This window comes from Musca domestica, unplaced genomic scaffold, assembly GCF_030504385.1.
Source record: "Musca domestica strain aabys unplaced genomic scaffold, Musca_domestica.polishedcontigs.V.1.1 62, whole genome shotgun sequence".
Taxonomy (NCBI): Eukaryota; Metazoa; Arthropoda; class Insecta; order Diptera; family Muscidae; genus Musca; species Musca domestica.
Window position 1 is genome coordinate 3,491,236 of NW_026712369.1, and position 27,134 is coordinate 3,518,369.

General features: G+C 32.4%; 1 protein-coding gene across 7 annotated transcripts in view; it reads right to left on the minus strand.

Annotated features, from left to right (window-relative positions):
• Positions 1-272: 272 nt before the first annotated feature.
• Positions 273-27,134, minus strand: part of LOC101890538 (stathmin) — a 380,557-nt gene continuing 353,695 nt past the window's right edge. For 5 of the 7 annotated variants that reach the window (XM_059129523.1, XM_005183153.4, XM_005183152.4 and 2 more), the window contains 5 exons: positions 7,486-7,655; positions 7,232-7,417; positions 7,023-7,169; positions 2,704-2,859; positions 273-669 (listed from right to left, as the gene is read on the minus strand). In XM_059129523.1, coding sequence (XP_058985506.1) covers positions 577-669; positions 2,704-2,859; positions 7,023-7,169; positions 7,232-7,417; positions 7,486-7,655 — 752 coding nt within the window. In that variant the 3' untranslated portion in view covers positions 273-576. Of the gene's footprint in view, positions 670-2,703; positions 2,860-7,022; positions 7,170-7,231; positions 7,418-7,485; positions 7,656-24,325; positions 24,360-27,134 lie in introns of those variants that run through there. The other 2 variants (XM_020036617.2, XM_059129524.1) reach the window with 2 other exon arrangements.

Genomic DNA, 27,134 nt, shown 5'->3' on the forward strand with positions numbered 1-27,134 from the left:
TTTTTTTTTTTGTTTGTTTGTTGTTAAATATCAGCTGTTTGTTTACTTATTATTATAATGAGTTGGTTTTTTGTTTTTGTAATAATAATAGGTTAATGAAAAATATAATTAGTATTTGTTTTGTTGTTCATTTTCTTTTGTGTTTTTTGTTGTTGTTTGTAATAATTTAATAGTAAAGAGAGAGAGGGGGATTATATGCGTCTTTCCATTGGTTGTTATGTTTTAAATTTTCTTTGTTGAGTATATAGTTTTATTTGTTGTTATTAAACTGATTTCTTTGTTTTGTTTTTTAGCAGTTAATGATTTTTGAAAACTTATTTTGTTTTTATTGTGTTGTTTTTGCTTTGGAAAATCATTTTGATTTTCCAAAAACTTCTCTAAATTTTGAAGTTGTTGTTGAAGTTGTTATTATTTGAAGCGCAGTTTTTTCTCTTATAGTGCTGTGTTAGTTTTATTGTTTTTTTAATTTATTATTCATTCTTCGTTACTTTCTTCTTCATTTGAGTAGTTTTTTCTTTATTAATTAGTTGCCGTTGTTGTTGCTGATGCTGATGCTGCCGCTGCTATTGTAGTCTTCTAGCCAGATGAGGCAATGGGTGCTGCATTATCTTCGCTCAATGGCTGTTGGGCTGCGGCCTTGTTTTGACGTACCAACTCAGCTCGGCGCTCCTAATATTTTGTGCGTTTGGGGGGATAGAAAAATAATTCAAAAATTTTATTAATTACAAAATAGTTTGAGAAGAGAAATTTATTTGTTTGCAAAAATATGAAATCTGTTGACAGCAGTATGTTCGGACGGGCCCAACTTTGAATACCCTCCACGAATTCGGAAATTTTCAAAAAATAAAATTCGTCAAAAATTCTCTTCAAATCTTAAAAATATCGAATATAGGAAGTCGAAACTTGAAAAAAATACGGCGAAAATGTCGCTAAAATTATTAAAATACCGAATATAGGGAGGTACCGTTATATGGGGGCTACACGAAGACCTGGACCGGCATAGACAATTTTCTGTCACAGGGTGTAGTAACTTTTAGGAACTTCAAATACGAAATTAGAGACAATTCCGTTGAATAATGTTGCTAAAATCATCAAAAAATCGAATATCGGAAGGTACCGTTATATGGGGGCTATGCGATATCGGGAACCTATATAGAAAATACTCTTCCAGGGGGTAAAGTACTCAGAAGGAACTAACTGTGTGGATTTTCAGACAATTCCATTGAAAAATCTGGCTACAATCATCAAAATACGGAATATAGGGAGGTACCGTTGTATGGGGGCTATACGAAAACCTAGGGTAGCACAGACAATTTTCTGTCACAGGCTGTAGTATCCATTACGAACTTCAAATACAAAATTAGAAACAATTCCGTTGAATATTATCGCTAAAATCATCAAAATACTGAATATAGAGAGGTACCGTTGTATGGGGGCTATACGATATCGTGGACCGATATAACCCATCTTCAAACGTGACCTGCCTGCAGACAAAAGGCTGATCTGTGCAAAATTTTAGCTTCTTATATTACTTACTTTCGACTCTAGTGTGATTAAAACAGACGGGAGGATGGACAGGACTAAATCGTCTTAGACGATTACGCTGATCAAGAATATATATACTCTGCAGGGTCTAAAATTATTATTTCGATGAGTTACATACGGAATGACGAACTTAATATACCCTCCATACGATGTATGGTGGAGAGGGTATAAAACAATTAAGATGGCTGATATTGCCAGTCCTCATATACCACTACCCTTTTTATTATGCTTTAAGGACAATATTGGGAGTTCGATAATGGGGAAAAATACGCGACCAGCCTTTTTTGACAATAATCCCAACATATCCATTGCAACTGAATTCTTTGGTTTGAAAGAAACGTAATTCTTTTCCTCCAAACAGGTTTTAAATTGTTTTCCTAACCCGACTCGAAAAGATCGATTATTTTTGTTTTCATGAATCCTTTTTAGTCTAAATACATATTTTTTACGTGTCACCCTGTTTTATGGTTTATCTTTTAGGCCATGGTAGAATTAAGAAAGGATCCTCATTTCAAAACAATACATGTGACATCTCACAAAGACATCAGAGATAGGAACCGGGTTTTATGCAGTTTGGCAAGGTAAATTACAGAAATTGCAGAGCTGGATATGTTTTTTTGAAATGAGGTTACCTTCTTAATTCCTACATGGCCTAGAAGATAAACTATAACAACAGGGTGACATGTAATAATATATAATTAGACCTAAAAACATTTATTAAAAATTTAATAATTTTTATTTAAAATCATTGTTGGAATATTTTTCTCAGGAGACAAAAATGTTACATTATTGTGTCAGCCTGTATTTCATTATCTCTTTTTATTTATATTTTTTTTTTTTAAACTGTCACCCCATGATTTCCAATGGCATTTTTGACAAATTATATAACAAACCCTATCAACAGATTTCATTTACACACACGCATATACACAAAAATAACACAGGCATATGAATGACAAATTGACAGCGCGATGACTTAAGGTTATGATGTTTTTTTCTTCAAATTTTTTTCAATAAATTACAAAAACAAAAATAACAAAAAGCCATGATTTTTTAAATAAATTAAAAAATTCTCAACAAAACTTATAACAAAGCATGTTTTGTATATGACACAACTATTTATAGAAAAATACAAAAAAGAATGAAAATGAAACCTACGAGCTTTTGAACTTTTTCAATTTTCTTTTGTAACTCCTTTTCACGATTTTGTTCAGCGGTAAATAATTTATTTTCAATAATGCGGGCCTTCTCCTCGATTTTTTGTGATTCCAATTGATCAATTTGATTTTTGATTTCGGCAATTTTGACAGTGTTCTATATATAGAAAAAATAAACGAATTTTTGTTTGTTAAATGGAGAAAAAAGTTTTTAGAGAAAAGCAAAAATGAAACATAAAATGAAATATACATATACAAATAAAATGAGAATGTAATGAAATGAATGAATAATTTTATTCAATATATAATTTACACAATAATGTCATGATGAAGAAAAAAAAACTATAAGGTGAATTATGTATATGAAATGGGAATTTTATGGCAATATAGATTGTGTTTCAAGCGTAAGACTGTGCGAGGTAATGGTAAATGTAATTAAAACTAAAACAGAACGAGCATTGAGGACAAAAATACAATTACTGGTCTCATATTGACCATTTCTCGATGATAATTCCAGTGAATCTGAAGTTTATGTCGCCAGAGCTATGTTTTTGAACGTTCAAGAATTTACTTTTATTCATACTATCTTTTTTAAAGTACGAAAACCCATCAAATGCATAGCAATTGAGTTTCTCATCATTTCTAATAACATTATTAATTTATATGAGTCACCCTGTTTTGCTACAATATGTGTCTTCTCACTTTTGGTAACAATTAATACAAGTTTACTATTGCTTTGTCCCAGAACTGTGTGAACATCTTTAGTACGATAGCCGAATTTTGATTTATGATATCGAAAAAATGTAAAACTAAAAGATTATTGCATATTTTGGAACAGAACATATGTCTTCTTACTTTTCTTTCTACTTCGCAAGAAATAGAAATTTCCCTCTCTCAAAAAAATTTACTGAGAAAGACATACAAACAAACTCCTAAAGTAATGGGGTTGCTCAACACCATTATCAAATTAAGTGAGTCACCCTGTTTTAATGCAATGAATGATAGCATATGTTATGTTTACACTGTAAACGTTATACTAAATCAATCGATATCTGTTCTTAATAAAAATGTTATTCAAATTTTATGGAATGAGACCAAGAAACAGTTCATTTCTATAGAAAACTATAAATATTTGGTCAATATTGGCAAGTTTTCGCACAAAACAATGTCTAAAGATAAATAGAAAGGTCTATTAATAATGGAACACAGAATGTTTGTTGCGAGTTTACCCTATTTTCGCATAAATGGAAAATGGTATTCATATCTCTAGATAATACTGAGCAACTATTTACTGAAAAGTTATAAAAGGTATGCAAAAAAACTCCTAATGCAATGGGGTTGATAAATAACATTGTCAAATTATATGAGTCGCCCTGTTGTAATGTAATGAATGATAGCATATGCTATGTTTACACTGTATACGTTATACTAAATCAATAAATATCTGTTCTTAATAAAAAATTTTAATTAGATTTCTTGGAATGAGACCACAAAAAAGGTAATTTCTATAGAAAACTATAAATATTTGGTCAGGATTGACTAGTTTTCGGGCAAAACATTGTCTGAAGATAATTAACAAGGTATATTGACAAGGGGCACAGTAAGGCCAGCTGCAGTTTTCTTTTGTTGTCAGCTGTTTTCCAGAGCTGCGGAGGAAAAAAACATCAAATCCGATGAACAATATATATGGGAGCTATAGCTATATCTAAACCGATTTCGATCAAATTTGACCTACGTATTTCCAGGCTTAATTTGGTCCGATATGCCAAATTCCATACCATTTGGACTAATATTACACGTTTTGTGCAAAATAAAAAGCGAATCGGACGAAGATATATATGGGAGCTATATCTAAATTTTCGAGTGATTTCAATAGGGTTCGTGCTTGGGTTAAATAAATGACTTGTGCAAAATTTCATCTGAATCGGGCAAAAAATACGACCTGCACTTTGTTTACAAAAATACAAGGACAGACGGACATGCATAAGTCGACTCAGAATGTGATTCTATGCAGATCATGTCTCGTTTCCGTTTTGCCTGTTACAAACAAATGCAAAAAGGCATAATACCCTAACCACTTTGTGGTGTGGCCGGGTCGAACTTATAATACCATCCACCATCTGGAAGGACCTTAAAAAAATTAAAAAAAAAACATTCGTCGAAAAATACGAAATCGAGGACGTGCATAATTTTCTGTCATAGGTTGAAGTACCCAATACGAACCTAACATATGAAATTGGAAACAATTCCGGTGAGTAATGTCTCCAAAATCATCAAAATACCGAATATCAGGTGGTATCCATATATGGTGGCTATACGAAGACGAGGGTCTGCAAAGGTATTTTTCTGTCACAGGCTGTACTACCGATTACGAAGTGCAAATGCGCAATTTGAAACAATTCCCGTGTATAATGTCTCTAAAATCATCAAAATAGGGAGGGGTACCCATATATGAGGGCTATACGAAATCGAGGACCTGCATACACAATTTTCTGTCATGGGTTGAAGCATCCAATTCGAATTTCAAATACGAAATTTGAAACGATTCCGTTGAGTAATGTCTCTAAAATAATCGAAATTCCGAATATCGGAAGGTATCGTTATATGGTGGCTATGCAAAGATGTGGGCATGCATTCGCAATTTTTTTGTTATAGGTTGAAGTAGCCATTACGAATTTTAAATACGAAATTTACGGTGAACAATGTCTCGAAAATCATTCCAATACCGAATATCGGAGGGTACCGTAATATGGGATCTATACGATATCGTGGACCGATATAGCCCATTTATGATCTGTGCAAAATTTTAGCTTCCTATCTTTATTCGTCTTGACTTTAGCATGATTACAACAGACGGATGGATGGACAGGGCTAAATCGTCTTAGAATTTAACGCAGATAAAGAATATATGTGCTTTGTTGGGTCTGACATGAGTATTTTAAAGAGTTACAAACGGAGCGACAGTAAATAAAACATCCATAGCATGGTACAATAATGCAGGTAGATGCTTCAACGCTTGGAAACGTTGATATGTCAAAATTTATTCAATTTTTCAAATTTTTTTCTTTTTCAAAAATATCAAGATTGTATATGTTTTCTTATACAAGGACAATCGGAGGTTGTTTTGAGATGTATTATTCCAACAATGTTTACAAATTTTAATAATTTTTCATTCAAAATTTTCAATTCCAAAATAGGTTTGACAGTTCATTGTGCCAGCAGCTATGTCGATGAGACTATCTGCATTCTTGCACCATGGAGAATGGCAGAAGAATACAGGTAGATGCATCAACGCTTGGGAGCATTGATATGTCAAAAATATTTAAATGTTTTTTCAAATATAAGTAGATTTTCATATACTTTCATATACTACGCCATTCGGAGGCTATTATAATTCGCGTTTTTCAACAATTTTTACAAATTTAAATAATTTTTCATTCAACATTTTCAATTCCAAAATTGGTTTGACAGTTCATTGTCCAAGCAGCTGTGTCGACGCGTCTACCTATATTCTTCTACCATGCCATGGAGGGTATAAAAATATCTAATAAATAATCTTGAATAGCATAAATGAGCTCATATGGCAAAGCAAACGTTTGAGTCACCCTGTTCAGCAATAGATCACTGTCAATGAAGGCACTAACAGAGTCACCCTGTTTTACTGGAATAAATGTTAACTTATGTCATGTTCCCACCACATACTTTACACGAAATCAATTAATTTTTGTTTTCAATAAAATTTTATAACATTTTATGTCTTAAAATGAATATCTCAGGCTGGAAATACATAAAGCGCATATTTGGCTGGTTTAAGTCATCGGCTGGCTTCTTCGTAGATGAACAAAGGAGTTTTAGGTTGACCTAGTTCGATTTTGGCCCTAGGTTCTTTTGTTCATTTCCGAAGAAGCCAGCCGATGACTTAAGCCAGCCAAATAAGCGCTTTATGTATTCCCAGCTTCAGGGCCTCTGATGGCAACTTCATATATAATTTTGAATTGTTTTGTTGTCTACTGGAAAATTACATTTACCATGTTCTGCTTGTACTCTATGGGAGGGTGTGCAAAATAAGGTGCCTTGTTTAAATAATAATAATAATAAAAATAAAGAAATAAAATGAAGTATGGTTGGCTTCAAATTAATAAAAATTATGGATATTTACAACGAATATTTTAATTAAAAAAACTCAGATGAGTAATAAATGTTATAAACAATGAAAAAATGGAATGGTGCTATTTTGGTGGTGCCTAACTTAAGTTTCTTCTTCTTCTGTTAATTCAAAAAAATTCTAGGGGAAGTAAAATCAAGTTGTTGCAAACTTACATGTTCCTTTAGGCGTTCCAACATTTTCTTGATATTTTCATCGCGCAAAGTTTGAGCGGTCTTGAGTTTTTCTTCAATGGCAATTTTTTCAATGTATTTTTGTTGTTCCAATTGTTCGCGAGTCTTTTCGATTTCTTGAGAGTGAATCTGAAAAAAAGATACATAAAATATTATAAAAAAATATTTTCAAGTATGAAATTTCAACTAACCTTCAATTTTTCTTTCAAATCACTAATAATGGCTTCACGCTTCTCAACATGCTGTTCCATTTTCGATTCCAATTGTTCCTTGGTTTGATTGATGAACTCATTGGTGATCTCATCCTTTTTGCGTGTGGCTTCTTCAATCTTGGCCAATTTGTAAGTTAAATCGGCCATTTTCTTTTGTTCCAAAGACTAAAAATTTTATAAAAAAAAATAATTTTAGAAATATTTTGTCTAATTTTTTTAAAATTCCAACTTACAATACGTCTTTCTTCAGCGGCCTTCAATTTCTGCTCAATTTCTTCGGCTGAGACATTTTTGCCAGGTGTTACTGGCTTCTTGGGAATGGTTACATTGGGTGCTGGCTCAGCCAGAATTACCTCGTAACTCAAACCGCCGCGTGACTTTTCCTGGCAGCGAATCTCAGTGGCTGGAATAGAAGAAAAGGAACAAAGATTAATTATTAAATAATAATACAGCAAAGAAGGAGCGGCTTTTCAAGGCCTTAAAAAAAGCCGGTATATACTAGATTTTATAAAAAAATGGAAAATTTTATAATTTTTTCACAAACTCGTTATTCCAAATTGCTTTATTTATAAAAAAACAACAATTTTTATTCTCAACAAATATTTAAAACATATTTTTTGTTAATTCAGTTCTGTTTTTGTTTTTTTTTTAGTTGGGCGCCACACAGCAATTTTACGATTCATTTCCACAACATTAATTTAACACAAAAATGGATGTGTGGTACATTTGTTTCAAGAGTCGAAAAGGGCATTTAACAAAAATAAATCATGAATATGTTGTTGAAGGTCTGCTCTTGTAGGGCCATTAATCACTGCTTGACCAAATGTTTTAAACGAAAATGGAGACATGAAAAGTTTGTTTACATAAATAACTTGGAAAGAAATGAATAATTTGGTCAAACACTTGAACATTTTACAAGGAAATTTCGAAGCAGGGAGAAAGAGTAAAAATCCATTGTGGCTTCGGAAAGTACTTGATTTAAAAGATGAGGCAATTTTAAGGTTAGTGTTGCAAATAATGACATTTATATGAAACACACGCGTTTTATTGGGTCTAAGGTTCTCTTAAATGATTTGAAACATTTGAAAATCCGCCTTCACCCTGGGAAGGATGAAGGGGCCCGCAAAATAGTATTGTTAAAAGAAGGCTGGACCATTGTTAAATCACTGAGAAAAAATGACAGCGTAAATAAAAAATCTTGTCACGTCGTACTTTAATTTGCTCTTTTCCAGAACCTGCAAGATTCTACTAATATTGCAAATTTTTGCGATATCAAAAAGGAAAATCGGTTATTCTAGTAAAACATTTACATTTCTGCGTTCCGGAACAGAGTGATTATTCAAATCGACCTTTAACAGTTTATATTTTTAATATAATGTAACACCCTGTTAGTGCTATCAACTTGTAATGGATGACACTTCTCGTATTAGACTTGCATACTTATATAATCAATCCAATCAATTCTCGATCTCAATAAAAATTAATTCAGATGTACGACGAGTTAAAACTATTAATGAAATACCTGTGGTAGAATTAAGAAGGTAAGGTCATTCGATCATATTGTAAAAATTTATATTTATAAATCCATTGTATACACAAAAAACAGCGATGAGAACCTGTTTTTATTCAGTGAAATTTGACAAGGTAATTTACAGAAAATGCAGAGATGTATAGACTTATTTGAAATTACTTTACCTCGTTAATTTTACCATGGAAAATCGGTTATAGTAATAAAACATTTACTTTTTTGCCTTTCCGGAACAGATTTATTATTTAAATCGATCTTTAACAGTTATATTTTTAATATAATGTAACACCCTGTTAGTGCTATCAACTTTTAATGGATGTCACTTCTCGTATTAAACTTAAACTTGTATACTTATATAATCAAACCAATAAATTCTTGTTTTCAATAAAATTAATTTGGTTGTAGGACGAGTTAAAACTATTAATGAAATACCCATGGTAGAATTAAGAAGGTAAGGTCATGCGATCATATGTTCACAATTTTTTAAATTATTAAAAAAAGTGTATGTTTATAAATCCATTGCATACAAAAAAACAGAGATGGGAACCTGTTTTTATTCAGTGAAATTTGACAAGGTAACTTCCAAAAAATGCAGAAATGGATAGACTTATTTGAAATGTCTTTACCTCGTTATTTTTACCATGGAAAATCGGTTATAGTAATAAAAAATTTACATTTTTGCCGTTCCGAAACAGAGTGATTATTTGCATCGACATTTTACAGTTTTTATTTGTAACATAAATTAACACCCTGTTAGAGCTATCAACTTATAATGGATGACACTTCTCGTATTAAACTTGTGTGCCTACATAATCTAAGCAATCAATTCTTGTTCTCAATAAAATTGAATTCAGATGTACGACGCCTTTAAACTATTAATTACTTATCCTATTTTAATCCTCACAAATAATCAACGTCTATATTTTGTTTTTTTATACACTACCCAGTATGGAGGGTATATTAAATAAATGATAATAAAATAAAATTGAATGAAAGCAAAAAATGTAGGAAATAGCATGAAAGTTTGAAATAAGTTTAGATTTGTTCGAATTGGTCACCTTTGACACGAATTATAGCCTTCAAATGGCCAATGAAACCGTCACACGCTGCCCGAATGTTGCTCTGTGGTATTTTGCCACATTCCCGGCGAAGCGCTTGCTTGAGGTGATCGACACTTTGGTATTTTTTAGTGCCAACCTTGCTTTCCAAAATACTCCAGACACAATAGTCCAACGGATTGGTATCCGAAGATTTTGGTGGCCATTGTGCGCTGAAAATGAAGCGAGGAACCTCATTTTGGAACCATTTTGTGGTGAAATGGCACTATCCCGCTTGAATTCCATCACGAACAACTTTTTTTCTCGAAATTTCTCACCAAAATGCTTTTGTACGCTTGTAAACAGTATAATGAACTGTCACTGGAGTAATTTTAAAAGCTGTCGGACGAGTGGCTTAGATATGACAGCAGTCTGAAGTTGGTTGCAGTTTTTTCATCTGTATATTAGAATCATCCTGCTTTTCTGCCATCATAACGATCAACGTCTAACAATTAGCCAATTGTTTAGTGCTGCTTTAGTGCTTACAATTAAAAATGAATGGTATTCCATTTTATTAACGAGCAACTCATAATTATGTACTAATCCTACCAACGGTATGAGACTCTTCATGTATGTGTTATCATCTCAAAGTGAGTTCCGTTTGCGGTATAACTACTATTTTTCATTCAATTATTGTTCCTAATAAATATGTTACTAATACATTGGAAACACACTGTTTTATTTCACTCACAACGACCAACACCTAGTTAGGGTTAACAACTCAAAGTAAATGGCATTCCGTTTTTATTAACGAGTAACCCTTGATTATGAACATACACCACTAACGGCATACGAATATTTGTATAAATGTTATCATTTCAAAGTGAATGTAGTATAACTACATTAACTCAACCATCAACGGCATAAGATGTATGTTATCATTTCAAAGTGAGTGTAGTATTACTAACTTCCTTTTCATAAACTCGACCATCAACGGCATATGATTCGTGGCATAAATGTCATCAGTCCAAAGTGAGTGTAGTATAATTCGCTTCCTTTTCATAAAATCCAATCAATTCTTGTTCTCAATAAATATTTTGGTTAAATATATTAGAATCACCCAGTTTTTCTGTCCTCATAACGGTCAACACCAATTAATCAACAAACCAACTCAAAATGAATGACGTTCCTTCTTATTTACGATCAATACCCAATAACGGCATGAGACTCTTTGTGTAGATGTTACCATCTCAACGTGAGTGCCGTTTGCAATATAACTAGCTTCCTTTTCATAAACATCAATTATTTATTGTTCTCAATAAATATTAAACTTCAATATATTATTAGAATGTTTTTCCATTCTATCACGTATATCATCATTAACACGAAAAAGCTTTTACTAATTGTTTGGGATAAAAAGTTTACGGAATTATAAAATATTTCTCATTTAGAATTTCTTTTTCTTTGTTTCCAAACAACTATATAATGACCTAAAAATTCTACAATAACAGCAAAAAAAAAAAAAAAAAAAAAAAAAAAAACAGAAATAATAAAAAAAACTTGTGAATAGTGAGAATAGAATCATTCAAATGTATATTATGTATAGAAATTATTTAGTTTTATGGTCATGTTTAAAAAGTTTTCTTCTTCTTGCCACGCTCAACAGAGTGTGAAGGTATTTCGTAATACCGAGTATTATGGGAAAAAGTTTTGTATTTATTATAAATGTTAATGAGTTGAAATGTTGTTCATTTTTTATTTCTTTTTTTGCTTTCTCTGCCATAGAATATTAGCGAAGTGCACAAAATTGCAACTAACATTCATATTAAGCCATAAGGACAATGGAGGGAGAAAAAAAAATGTTAGTTGGAGTATAAATAATGCAGGGCTGTGGGACCTGTAATTGTTGGGTTAAGACAAAGTTTGATACTAAATTAAAAGTTAGTTTGACATTATGGGTATTGAGGGTGTAAAATTTGTTAAATCAATGAGATTTTTTTGAGGATTAGAATACTTCTCAAGAAGATTTTTTGCAGGAACCAATAACCCAGCAATCTTGGATTATTTAAATAATTTAGTCTCAGAGACTAAACAAACAATAGTCTAGAAATTTTTAACCATTTTTTTGTGACCAACTAACTAATGCTCGTGTTTTTTTTATAAATTTTCAAAATATTTTTTTCAAGAATCATCCAATTAATCACGGTGAACTTTTTTTATTTTAATTTCATATACCCTAATTGAAACCAGAATCGCCACCTAGAAATGTTTTCTAATTCTGTTCACGTTTGACCTCCGTACCACCACACACACACACTCAATGTCTACTATGCTCTACATAATCTGGCGAATTTTTCCACGAATATAAAAAAGTCATTTTAATTAATGCTGTGCTAGCTGATTTTAATTCTAAGGTAATAAGTCAAAGGCCAGCTGAATTAGTTCAGCTAAAATCCAAGCGCGTGAAGGGAGGGTCATTAACATAATAACATGAAATATGTGGTCCTTCGACCATAAAACATATGTATGTGATTATAATTAGAGTGTTTTACACTTGCCTACACCTCCGGGGAAAAATTCAAAATGCTGGAAAATTTAAAAAATTATAAAACTCAGCATTGGGATGTAAAATCACAAAAAAACAACTATTAAAATTGCTTGCTCATTCGTTTCTTTTTTTCAGTTTTTAAAAATGTTTGAAGAAGTCATCTAGTCATAATTGTTGTTTGTGTGTGGACTAAAATGAAAAAAAAAAAAAAAAAAAAAAAAATGTGAAAAATGCGTATCCTTTTTTGTAAATCCACCCAACCAACAAATAAGAACAACAGCCGGGGTCGTACAAGCGGAAATTGTAATTAAAACGAATTTTACATTGTTGAAGAGTGCACTTGTAAAGGAAAAAACAGCCACTTATGTGGCAGAAAAAGAAGAAGAAAAAACGCATGGTACTTGTGCCTACATATGTGGCACAAAGCAAGTAAGATTTGCAAACTGCAAAAAGAAGAAGCAGGAGGAGTGCAGCAACAATAACAAGGGCAGAAGTAGCGTAGAAAATGCTGACATTCACTTAATAAAAAAATAAGCACACATCATAACCATATATTAAACCAAGCATGCAATCACTCATCAGTCAAACAAAAAAGAAGAAGGAGAAAAGAGTATCAGATCAGTGATGCCAATTTCCCACGTTTTTTGCAAATAAACGATTACCTCAACTAATTATTATGAGAATCGCCCTGTAATTTGTTTTCTTTTTTTAACATTTAAGTAATCTCTGAATCACCCTATTCTACGTTTCATTGAATAATTGCTCTTAAATAAGACAATGCCAGCTGGCTTTTGCAGAGAGGATATGAGAGAGATTTTAATATTTTTAGTTCCCCTCTCACTTTTATAAAACATATCCCTCTTTTAATTAAATCTGCAACGACTAATACCAAAGTCAACAACAAGAGACATTCGTGACATGACATTCATTCTCAGTAACAAACAACACCTAATAATGAACTAACACAAATCAATTCAAACACACTAATCAATTCAAACCAATCCATTCATGTTCTCAATAAATATTTTATTCAATATATAAGAATCACCCAATTTGCAACGAGACGTCTTCATTTTTATTAACGATCAACAAAATTGATGGCATGCAGTTCTTTGTGTAAGTGTTATCATCTCAACGTGAGTGTTGTTTGCAATATAACAAGCATGGTAGAAGAATATAGGGAGACGCGTCGACACAGCTGCTGGAACAATGAACTGTCAAACCAATTTTGTAATTGAAAATGTTGAATGAAAAACTATTTAAATTTGTACAAATTTTTGAAAACATGCATATCATAACAACCTCCGATTGGCGTGGTATAAGAAAACTTATAAAAATCTATTTTTTTTAAAATAGTTAAAAACTGTTAGACATATCAATGTCCCCAATCGTTGATGCATCTAGCAACTCAAAGTAAATGGCGTTCCGTCTTATTTACGATCAACCACTATTATTAACCTATACAACGACATGCAATTCCTTGTGTATATGTTATCATCTCAGAGTGAGTGCCAATGTGAATGGTGTTCTTTCTTATAAAAGATCAACAACTATTAATTAACTAACACTTTCAAGGGCATGTGACTCTGTGTATAAATGTTATCATCTCAAAGTGAGTGCCGTTTACGGTATAACTTGCTTTCTTTTTATTAACACAAATCTATTATTGTTCTCAATAAAAATTTTACTTCAATATATAAGAATCACCCTTTCACCCAAACCAATTTTGGGAATGCCAATTTTTGAATGAAAAATTATTGAAATTTGTAAAAATTGGTGAAAATGGCATATCCTAAAAACCTCTGATTGGCGATTTTTTTTCTCAAAATTACTATATTGGGGAAAATCTACAAACTATGAAATTTTTGAAATATTGGGGGTTTTGCACAAAATTGAATCCATGATACAGGGATAATATTGCTTTTTGGGTTCTATAAGCTTCGTGGATATTTCAAACTTTGACTCTTTGTTGGGGAGGTATCAGAAGGAGTGAACCGATATATTCCATCTTAACACCAGATCTTGGGTTAATAAAAATATTTGGATGTGTGTAATTTGAAAAGAACCGGATGTTTATTTCGGATTTTATGATCGTTTTGGTTATTAAAAATTTTGACCCTTTGTGGGGGAGATACCAGAAAGAATCGTCCGATCTCTACTATCTTTATAACAGATCTTGTGCTGATGGAAACATTGAGATGTACCAAGTCCGAATGAAATTGGACATTAATTTCGCGTTTTATGAACTTCGTGGATATTAAAAATGTTGACCCTTGGTGGGGGAGGTACTTGATGGATTGGAACGATATTTTCCAGCTTCCCACCTGACATAGCACTGATGCAAATATTAAGATTTGCAAAGTTGGAGCAAAATCGGATCGTCCTTTCTATTTCTGTGCGGAAGGATATTTTCTTTGTATATATCGAGTTATTGTGAGGGAGGTACCAGAAGGAAAGGAACCATATTGTACATCTCCGTTCTACACGATCTACGTTTGATAATAATATTACGATGGACCATGTTTTGACCAAATCGGATACTCGCTTTGTTATAATTATAGTTAAAGTTATCGTTCGCACCAGCCAGACGGACGGACGGACATCGCTAGATCGACTCTAAATGTCCTTAAACGGATTTGGTTTAAAGAGACCCAGGGTCTTGACGAAGGAATTCGAAATCCTAGAAAAAAAGTTCTAACACTTCAAGACAATTTATTTTTAATTCGAAAAAATTGAGAATTTCTACCTAAGGTAAGAGATGATGAGACGTGGAAATGAAAATTCCTTAAAAATCCACGAAGGAGTTGACTGATGTCGCCCATTTCTGAACTCAATCTAAGTTTGATAATAATATTACGATGTACCAAGTTTGGATCAAATCCCCAGGCAGCCAGACAGACAGAAAGACATCGGCAGATCGACTCCAAATGTTCTGAAACAGATTTAGTCCAAAGAGACCTAGGGTCCAAAACCGTTATTTCGGCTGAGGGTATAAATAGTTTTAAATACCTTTCATGTCATTAGTAGGGAGTTTTTAAAATCGCCACATTAGCCACACTGAAATAATCGACAATAAAAACATCTTCTGCTTGATTGTCGTTCGTTATGTCTTTAACATATTTCGTACGTCATCGTTAAGAGAATGAATAGCAATGGAATTGGAAAAAATGCTTACAAAAAACAACCTACTAATGGTTTAAGAGGATTTTTTAAAAGAGAAAGCAAAAGGCTCTTGAAGAGTATGACAGGCATGAAGGATAAAGTAAATCGTATAAAGAAAGTAAGTAATAAGATATAAAAAAAATTAAATGAAATGCAAAAGAGAAGAAATTATAAATTGCAGGGTGGAAGAAATAAAATACAGATGCACTTCTCTGTAGAGCACATGGCCTTATAATGATTTATTTTTCCATAAAAAAAAAGGAAAGAAAGTCCAAAGGTCGGGCGGGCCGACTTTATGATACCCTACACCACTTTGCTAATTTAGTAGAATTGTATCTTTTAAATTCGGACTTGTATTGCCCATTTGGTGCAAAAATAATTTGAAATCGGATAAAGATATATATGGGAGCTATATCCCAATCTGAACCGATCTTGATAAAATTTGGAAAAGATATTTCTGAGCTGTATTTGATATATTTCCCTGAATATCGTTGTTACGGCGCGCATATTACGGCTGTGGATAACAAATACAACAAATCGGATGAACAATATATACGGGAGCTATAGCTATATCTGAACCGATCTACACCAAATTTGGCATACTAGCTTCTAGACTCAATTTGGTTGTATGTGCCAAATTTCATCCCATTTGAACAAATATTAGACGTTTGGTGCACAATAAAAGGTAAATCGGACGAAGTTATATATGGGAGCTATATCCAAATCTGAACCGATCTCGATAAAATTTGGCAAAGATATTGCTGAGCTGTATTTGATATATTTCCCCAAATATTGTTGTTACAGAGTGCATATTACGGCTGCGGAGGACAAAAATAACAAATCGGATGAACAATATATATGGGAGCTATAGCTATATATCTGAACCGATTTCGATCAAATTTGGCATACTTATTTTCAGGCCTAATTTGGTCGTATGTGCAAAATTCCACACTATTCGGGCTGATATTACACGTTTGGTGCACAATACAAGGCAAATCGGACGAAGGTATATGTGGGAGCTATATCTAAATTTTTACCGATTATCTCCAATTTCAATAGGCCAAAAAAATGTTGTTTGAAAAATTTCATCTCAATCGGATAATAAATGCGATCTGCATTTTGTTCACAAGAATACATGGACAGACGGACGGACGGACGGGCGGACAGACGGACTGACATGCATAAATCAACTCAGAAAGTGATTCTATGAAGAAAATATTTACCGAAAAATTTGTATTTCTCTACTTCATTTAAAAAGGCATCACAGTATTTACCATAAACGCCTAAATGTATGCAAAAGTTTGGCTAACTTCATTCGTTTCGAAGATGCCACACTAATTGAAAACATTTGAGAAAAGAAGATATTTAATATTCCTAAAAGCTTTCTTAATTTGAAATTTAGTTGAATTAGGAAAGAGAACTTAGCAAAGTATTGCCAGCAGATGATAAAGAGAAGAAGCATTGGAAACTTTGTTGGTATAAAGGTGTTGTCTTTGGCAAAACTCTTTTTGTCTGGATATTTTTGGTTGCTTTCATAGTTTCATAACTGCAACGTGGTTTGATGTAGGTGTAGACGCCAGGTGAGTAACATGGCAAACATGGAAAGAAAGCTCTCAGAATTTTAAAAACTATATCATTTATCATAGCATACTTTGAGGAGCTATGAAATTTCTTTGCAAATTTGTTTCTTTGAAATGTGATAGCTTGTAGGTATCGTCGCAACTTCCAAATATTTTAACATTTCGTGGAATTGATTTCGCTTGGACTTCTAGACTTTCTCGGAAATATTCCACCGGAATCTACATCAAAAAATATATAAAAGCCATTCAAAGTCTCCATTTATTTAATAGCTGTTTGTGGTCTAATTATTACATTTAATTACTGGGAAATTCCATTGAAATTTCAACAAAAATCATAATTCTTTAATGCCAGTTACACTAAACACCACTTTTGAAATTTAAATTAATGAATTCAAATCATGCCACAAATGAAGGTTAATATTTTCATAATATTAAAACAGAGCGACTAAAAGTATGCAATAAATTTTGACGAGTTAAAACGAAATAGCAATAGAATGAAAACTAATATGTAATTATTTTTAATAATGTCTCCATGTGAGCACATTTGGAAAGTTTTCGCATTTCCATGGCAATGACCGCGGAGGTGTTTTTTTTCTAAGAGAAGCAGACATTTTCAGGTAAGCAATGTCAGGTCATTATAATGACATGTTGGCAGACATCATCGTGGTTGAATTTCAGGGACATTGCCGTAGGGTACAAATTGGCCAGCCAGATATTGGGTTGGTAGAGAACATGAAATATGGAAGCGAAGTGTTGCAATATATTATTGAGGAGAGGATTTGTTCTATTAGTGAATATTGAGAGCAAATTTAGAATAAACAAGTAAAAAAGCAACTAAGTTCGGCTCGGCCTTCTACCATTCGTAAGGAACTTAAGGAAAATTTTCAAAAAAAAAAAAAAAAGCAAAAATTCCGTCGAAAAAATTCCGCAATACGAAGACGTGGTGCTCGATAAGTAATTTTTTCCGCCATAGGCTGTAGTACCGATTCCGAACTTCAAATGCGAAATTTGAAATAATTCCGGTGAATAATGTCTCTAATACCATCAAAATGCGGAATAAGAGGAGGTACCGTTGTATGGGGGCTATACTAGGACGTGGAGCTGCCTAGGCAATTTTCCGCCATAGGTTGTTGTACCCATTACAAACTGCAAATTCGAAAAATGACGCAATTCCGGTTAATAATGTTGCGAAAATCCTGGAAATACCGAATATCTCGGGGTAGCGTTATGTGGTTGCTATACTAAAACGTAGACCTATATAGAAAAATTCTCTTCCAGGTGGGTAAAGTACACACAAAGAACTCCTTGTATAGAATTTTAAACAATGCCATTGAAAAATGTGCCTAATATATGCTCCATACTATGTATGGTGGAGGGTATAAAAATCCACTCGATTTCAGATATCAATTCTATAGCGTATACGTCACGTAAATTGTATTCATAATTCCAATGGATATTATTCGACGTATACCATAGACAAATTAGGTATAGACTAAAAAGTTGTCTGTAATCTCTGAAAAAAGTGCTTCAATAGATGTCGTTCATGCTGTGAGAGAGGTTCAGTAGACTCACTCAATTCTCTTATTATACAAAATATTAAATATTTTTATGATTCCTTATTATTTATCAATAAAAAACGAAACAGTGGCTTTGTTTACTTTTACATTATCCAAATATGTCCTGAAATATAAAAATATAGAACTTAAATAGCAGAAAAATGAATATATTGTTTTCGAAGTCGAGTGACTTCACTAGCCCTGAGTGACTTGACTTGTCCAAGATCAATCATAGTGACATCTGCCGGAAGGGGTAATTTTAAAACTTTTTAGTCTATAGCTTTATGCGTGGACATTTGACATTTGAGAAGAGAGAATTTCAACAAGATGTGAAGAGAGGGTAAAATTTACCACCACCACCTTCAGATATATTTGGAATCACTCTGTCTTAATTCATTTATAATGATCAGTACCTTATAATCAGCCAATGAAGAATAGTGCTAACAAATCAATGTGAATGACAAAGCAGCTCCTAATAATAAACTAACACTAATCAACAATCCACCACCAATACATTCTTGTTCTCAATAAATATTTTACTTCAATGTATAAAAATCACTTAATTTTCAACCAATGAACAACACACGACACCTTCCTTTTTATTAACTATCAACAGCTTATTATCTAACGCATTGATGGCATGCAACCCTTTGAGTAAGGGTTATCATCTCAAAGTGAGTGGTGTTTAGAATACAACTAGTTAGTGCTAGCAACACACAATGAATGGCGTTCCTTGTCATTAACGACCAAAAACTAATTATATAACACTTTCAACAGCATGTGACTCTTTTGTTTAAATGTTGTCATCCTAAAATGAGTGCTGCTTGCCGTATAACTAGTTAGTGCTAGCAACTCACAGTAAATGGCGTTCCTTCTTCTAATTTACGAGCAAAAACTAAATATCTAACACTTTCAACTGCATGTGACTCTTTTGTTCAAATGTTGTCATCCTCAAGTGAGTGCTGCTTGCCATATAACTAGTTAGCGCTAGCAACTCACAGTAAATGACGTTTCTTCTTCTAATTTACGACCAAAAACTAATTTTCTAACACTTTCAACGGTATGTGACTCTTTGTATAAATGTCATCATCCCAAAGTGAGTGCAGTTTGCGGTATAGCTACACTTTTCCGTTTACACAAATCAATTACTGTTCTCAAGAAATATTTTGCTAATAGGTTAGAGTCACCCTGTTTTTAGTTCACTTACAACGATCAACACACACACACACCTAATAATCAACCAATGAAACATGCGACGCCCTGAGTAAAGCTATCATCTCAAAGTGAATGATATTCTGCTTTATTTACGAGCAATCCTTAAGAATGAAATGTTTGACACTCTATGGAGTAGGTTCCGAATGAGTGGGCCAATATTGTCCATACCGTATTGGATCTAAATAAATATGATATAAATATTGCGACGTGCCAGGTTTATACTATATTGGTTACTTACTTCACTTTATATAAGACATGTGATACCTTTTAGGAAATGTTAAAAGTGCGTGAGGTAGCAGATGTAGTCGACCGAATCATTCCATTTTCATACTTCATCTAATACAGATAAAAATATTGGTATGGGCAAAATTACAAGAAAATCTAACATTTATATCCAATTTTATGCGAAATCATATATTTCATATTCATCTCGGGTTCCAGGTTGTCAGATTTCTACCATCTTTATAACAAATTTTGTGTTGATGGAAATATTGAGATGTACCAAGTCTGAATGGAATCCGATGTTAATTTCGGGTTTTATGAGCTTCATGGATTCATTCATAAAGAGTGGATCAATATATTCTATCTTCACACCAGACCTTGGTTTAGTAAAAGTATTGTGATGTGTCATCAGAATAAATGTCGAATATTATCGCGAAAATATTCTGGAGAGTGTATTAATGCCTTGGGCACGCAAACATTTTGGCCGCAGACCTTGGACATTCCAACAGGACTCAGCACCATCGCACTCAGCACCCAAGAATGTTTACAAAATGAGGTTCCTTGCTTCATTTCAAGCGCACAATGACCACCAAAATCTACGGATACCAATCCATTGGACTATTGTGTTTGGAGTATTTTGGAAAGCAAGGTTGGCACTAAAAAGTACCAAAGTGTCGGTCACCTCAAGCAAGCGCTTCGCCGGAAATGGGCCAAAATACCACAGAGCAACATTCGGCCAGCGTGTGACGGTTTCATTTCATCCGTCTGAAGGCCATAATTCGTTCAAAAGTTGACCAATTCGAACAAATCTAATTCACTATTTTTTATGATTTTAGCGACATTATTCACCGGAGTTGTTTCAAATTTCGTATTTAGAATTCGTAATGGGTACTACAGCCTATGACAAAAAATTGCGTATGCAGGCCCACGTATCCGTATCGTCTCCATATAACGGTTCCTTCCAATATTCGGTATTTTGATGATTTTTCACCGGATTTTTTTCCAAGTTTCGTATTTGAATATTGTAAAGGTTCACGTCTTCGTAGACCCCAATATAATGGCTCGGTATTTTATAGATTTTTAACGGAATTTTTTCAAGTATTTTACTTTTTTTTAATAAATTCCAAAAGATGGAGGGTATTGAAAGTTCGGCTAGGACGAACATACTGCTTTTATACTTGTTTTTTCTCAATGCGAAATATTTGTAAAAAAATTAAAAATTATTAATTTCGTTGTACGTGGTTCATGGAGAGCCTTAAAAAATAAAAAAAACAAACATATTTGGATAGACATTTTTTATTTAAAGAGTTTCGAAATTGACAACGTATTTGAATGAGTCACAACTTTAGGATCAGGATAATTGGATATATATTAGAAAGATACCAAAACTTCCAGAACAGAACAGGACAAGTCATAAGAATAAGGATTTCATAGCTCCAAAATTATTTAATTTTTTTTTTTGAATTTTAGAAAATCTCACAAAATGGAAAGAAAAATAATGGAAATAATAAACTGTAGTAGAATTCCGATATAGTCAGAAATTTAAACTCACTTTTAATCCAGGACAGTTGAAATTCAAGGGAAAATAAAAGAAATTCAAGCTTCCAAAAAAAAAAAAAAAAATACCAGAGCAAAAATTTATTTTTTTTCCCAATTCGAGAAATTTTTTAAAAAATTGAAAAATTATTAACAAATTATTAATTTTATTATATGTGGTTCCACGTGGTTTCCACGAGCTTACAACTTATATAAGGGCTATAAAAATGTAAAAACAAAAAAAAATGTTTGGATAGACAGTTTTTCAGAGGTTTTGAAATTGACAACGTGCTTGAAGGAGTCGCATTTTTTGGGATCAGGATAATTGGTTATCTACATAATTAGAAAGATATCAAAACTTCCAGAATAGGAGAGCTGAGATGGGTGTGGACATAAAATACGATTAAGGTTTCCAAAGCACAAAAATTATTTTATTTTATTTTTAATTTCAGAAAATCACAAAAATTCTGAAAAATCATCCGGACAACGTATTTAGGTGAGTCATAACAATTCTGCAGTGGAATTCAGACATAATCAGAAATTTGACCTCACTTTCAGTCTAGGACGATAGAAATGGGTTTTGTGACAAGAGAAAAAATTAAATGTTTTTTGGAAAATTTTTTCTACAATTCGAGATAATTTAAAAAAAAAAATTAAAAATTATTAAAAACAATAATTTCATTATAAGTGGTTCCACGTGGTTTCCATGAGCTTCAAACTTATATGAGGGCCATGAAAATTAAAAAAAAAAAAAATTGGATACCCACTTTTTGTTCCTGAAATTTTAAAATTGACAACGTCAATAGAGTCACAACTCTAGGATCAGGATTATAGGATGTATAGATATAGATAAAAATCAAAACTTCCAGAACAGGACAGTAGAGATGGGTGTGAACAAGCCATAGGATTAAGGATTCCATGGCACATTTTTTTGAGATCAATCAATTTCTGAAAATTTCTAAAAAATGTGAAAAAAATAAAATAATCTGTTTAAATGAGTCACAGCAATTCTGTAGTGGGATCCCGACATAATCAGAAATTTAAGCTCACTTCCAATCCAGGACGATAGAAAAGGGGTTTGTAACAAGAGAAGAAACTCAGGCTTCCAAAAAATTCAAAACAAAAAATTAAATGTTTTTTTGGAAAATTTTTTCTTCAATTCGAGATATTTTTAAAAAAGAAAAAATATTAAAAAATTATTAATTTCATTATACGTGGTTCCACGTGGTTTCCATGAGCCTCAAACTTATATAAGGCCATGAAAATTGAAAAAAGAAATGGAGAGGCATTTTTTGTCCCAGTAGCTCGATATTGACAACGTGTTTGAGTGAGTCACAACTTTAGGATCAGGATAATTGGATATAGATATAGATAATTAGAAATATATCAAAACTTCCAAAACAGGACAGTGGGGATGGGTGTGAACAAGCCATAGGATTAAGGATTCCATGGCACATTTTTTTTAGATCAGCCAATTTTAGAACATCTCAAAAATTCTGAGAAAAATAATGTATTTAAGTGAATCAGAATTTTGTAGTGAAATTCAGACAAAATCAGATATTTAAGATAAGGGACTGCATAGCACATTTGTTTTTTTTAGATCAATCAATTTCAGAAAATCTCAAAAATTCTGAAAAAAAAAATGGACAACGTGTTTAAGTGAGTCACAGCAATTCTGTTGTGGAATTTCGACATAATCAGATCTTTAACCTCACTTCCAGTCCAGGACAGGTGAAATGGTTTTTTTGACAAGAGAAGAAACTCAGGCTTCCAAAAAATTCAGAACAAAAAATTGAATGTTTTTTTTAATTTTTTTTTTTCTCAATTCAAAATATTTTCAATTATTTTTAATACGTGGTTCTACGTGTTTTCTATGAGCCTCAAATTTATATAGGGGCTATGGAAATTAAAAAAATATATTTGAGTAGGTATTATTTTTCCCTGAAGTTTCGAAATTGACAACGTGCTTGAGTGAGTCACATTTCTAGGATTAGTATAATTGGATATCTAGATAATTATATAGATATCAAAACTTATATAATATAATCCGAATAAATTAGAAAGTTAACCTCACTTCCAATCCAGGACAGCTGTAATGGGTTTCTGATAACAGAAGAAATTCAAGCTTCCAAGAAATCAATCAATTTCAGAAAATCTCAAAAATTCTGAAAAAAAAAATGGACAACGTGTTTAAGTGAGTCACAGCAATTCTGTTGTGGAATTTCGACATAATCAGATCTTTAACCTCACTTCCAGTCCAGGACAGTAGAAATGGGTTTTCTGACAAGAGAAGAAAAAAATTCAAAACAAAAAACTATATGTTTTTTTTTATTTTTAATTTATTTTCAATTCGAAATATCTTCAATTATTTTCAATACGCGGTTCTACGTGTTTTCCAAGAAAAATTCAAAATAAAAATTAAATGTTGGAAAAAATTAAAAATTATTAAAAAACTATTAATTTCATTATACGTGGGTCCACGTGGCTTCCATGAGATTCAAACCTAATACGTATATGAAAATGTTGAAAAAATGAATAGGCATTTTTTGTTTCAGGACAATCGAAATAGGTTTAGATGAAACCGAAGCTTCCAAGAAAAATTTAGAAAAAAATTTAATTTTTTTTCAATTCGATTTTTTTTTCTGAAAAAAAAATATTGGAAAATAATTTATTTTATTTTAAAACTTACAGTTATTAATGGCAACCATTTTTTTTTGAGTCGAACGGCTGGTTGGTTTTGTTTTAAAAAATCGAAGGCTTGTTTGGTTTTTTTTTTGTTTTACAAAAAAGGCACTGGTTTTGAGTTTTTTTTTTCAGTTTAATTTAAACTGTGGCTTAATTCAAAATAGCAGTAGAACACTTATTTTCTGTAGTTCGGTATTAAAAAAATATATTTTCTTTTATTTATAAAAATTCCCTTAGTTCTGTGTGTGTTTTGTAATAGACAGTTGGCCGGATAATGTTCTTTTATTTTTGCTTCCTCTGCTGTGGTTGATTAGAGACAGAGAGCCGAGCAAAGGCAACAGCGAGCTGGGAGACACGATGACTTGAAGCAGAAAACGGTAACCATGCGACTGTTGCAATCGAACTGAACTGCACGGTAACGGCAAATACGGCAAGAAAACGAATGAAACGTGTCTGGCTGTGTGGCTGGTTTGTCACAACAACAATAAAAGCAACTACAAACACGATCGAACTCTAAACGACGACCTTATGTATAAGTATGTATATATGGCCAATACATTTACTATGTATGTGGAACAACAACAGAATTTACTACAAAAATCCACGACAAACGACGACTTGATGTCTAGCTATCAAAAAAAAAAAAAAAGTAGCCGAGTAATCGAAAAAATTTACAATAACAAGGATTCCGGCACTCAACCACACAGACACTCTTTCGCCGAGCAACCAAACGAAAAAGGCTTACTAATAGCCTCCCCTCTCTCCCCTGCTTCGGGCCAACAACAAACATCAATTTGGCAGCCAAACATACATAATAAAACTCAAATAATAGCAACAGCAGCACCAGCAAATAGACGAAGAAGAAGAAGACCACCCAAAAGTATTGCATATTTTTTGGCTGAGTTCCATATACCATTACTCGAACGAAAAAAGCCACACGACGACGATGCATTGCCAGCAGAAACACGTTTTTGATGGCATCGTTGCAGGGTTGGAAATTGACGAAAACTACCGAAGAGGTATATTTTTTTTGGGGTTAAAAGTGTATTTTTCATCGCACATATAAATATATATACAACTAGCAGGGATGGAAAGACATAATTAACAAACAGTAGTGACATATCACTTAATGTCCCAAAAAAAAAAAGTATTTTTATGTTGCCTACTTTTTGGCCGCGTTCCATGAAGCATTACGTGAGAACAAAAACAATGCAAGGTAATAATGTTATGAGAAAAAAATGCAGGGATGGGAGTGCTTAATTTAATTTTTTTAACAATTTTTAAAAAACTTAATACTTGAAGTGCTTTGAAAAAATTTTTTAAACATCTTCGGCTTGAAGTTCTTTGAAAAAAACATGCTGGAATTAATCTACGATTAAAAGAGCTTTATTAAATATTTCATATTTTATAAAAAAATCCAAAAATAAGTGATATCTGGATTCCATTATCATTCTGGTTGTCCAAAAACTAAGCTTAAAAATTCAATATATACTAAAAAAACACTTTGGAGGTTATGGAAAAATATTTTTTAAATATCTTCGATCCGAAGTTATTTGAAAAAAGAATATATATATATTCTGGAAATAAACTACAATTTGAAAAAAAATTAAAAAATGCTCTTTGACATATTTTTTTGTCAATTTTTCTGTGTGAAATATGAAAAAAAAATGTTTTAAAAAATCCAAAAATAAGGCTACAGTGACGCCACACAGTGTAATGCAGGGATGGAAAGACATAATTACCGAACAGTTGTGACTAATAACTTCATATCCCAAAAAAAAAGTATTTTTATGTTGCATACTTTTTGGCTATGCTCCAAGAAACATTACGCGAGCGCAACAACAATACAATGGCAAGGGATGGGAATGCTGAATTTTAAAATTATTATGAATTTTCGTTATCCTGATGATCTGTAAAAAGCATTCCTCAAGCATCCAATACACACATTTGAAAAAAAATTACGCTAATGAGCTTTGATTAAAATATTATTTAGCTATCTTCGATCCGAAGTTCTTTAAAAAATATTCTGGAAACAATTCACGATTTAAGAAGTTATCAAATTCAATTCAAGATGGAAATACATAATTAAATACATAATGCAGGGATGGAAATACATAATTAAGAAACAGTTGTGGCATATCACTCCAAGGCCAAAAAAGTATTTTTATGTTGCATACCTTTTGGCTACTTTCCAAATCAATAATTTCATGCAAAATATTGAAAGGATGGAAATCCTGAATTTTTATTTTTTATTCATTTAATTATGCTGGTGGTCCTTGAAAAACATTTTTTAAAAATTCTGTATGAAAATAATTGCCACCGGAAGGATTTTGAAGAAAAAAATTGCATATATTCGATCCGAAAATCTTTGAGAAGAATATGCTGGTGGACTCAATCTCCGATTTGAAGAAAATCCAAAAGTAGGCTACAGTGACGCCACACTGTATAATGCAGGGATGGAAAGTCATAATTAACTAACATTTATGCGAAATCACTTAACGTTCCAACAAAAGTATTTTTATGCTGCATACTTTTTGGCTGCCTTCCATGAGGAATTATTCGAACAACAACACCGTCTCAGCAACGTTGCTGAATGTTTGAATTTTTATGGATTTTATTATGCTGATACTCTTCGTAACGCTCTCATGGAAAAAATCGGAACATTAATTAAAAAATACCACATAACAAGTAAAAAAGCTGTAAGTTCCGCCGGGCCAACTTTAAATACCCACCTCCACCTATTTGGAAAGAATCTAGAAATTTTCAAAAAAATAAAATCCCTTAAAAATCTGTCAAATCTTAAAAATACCGAA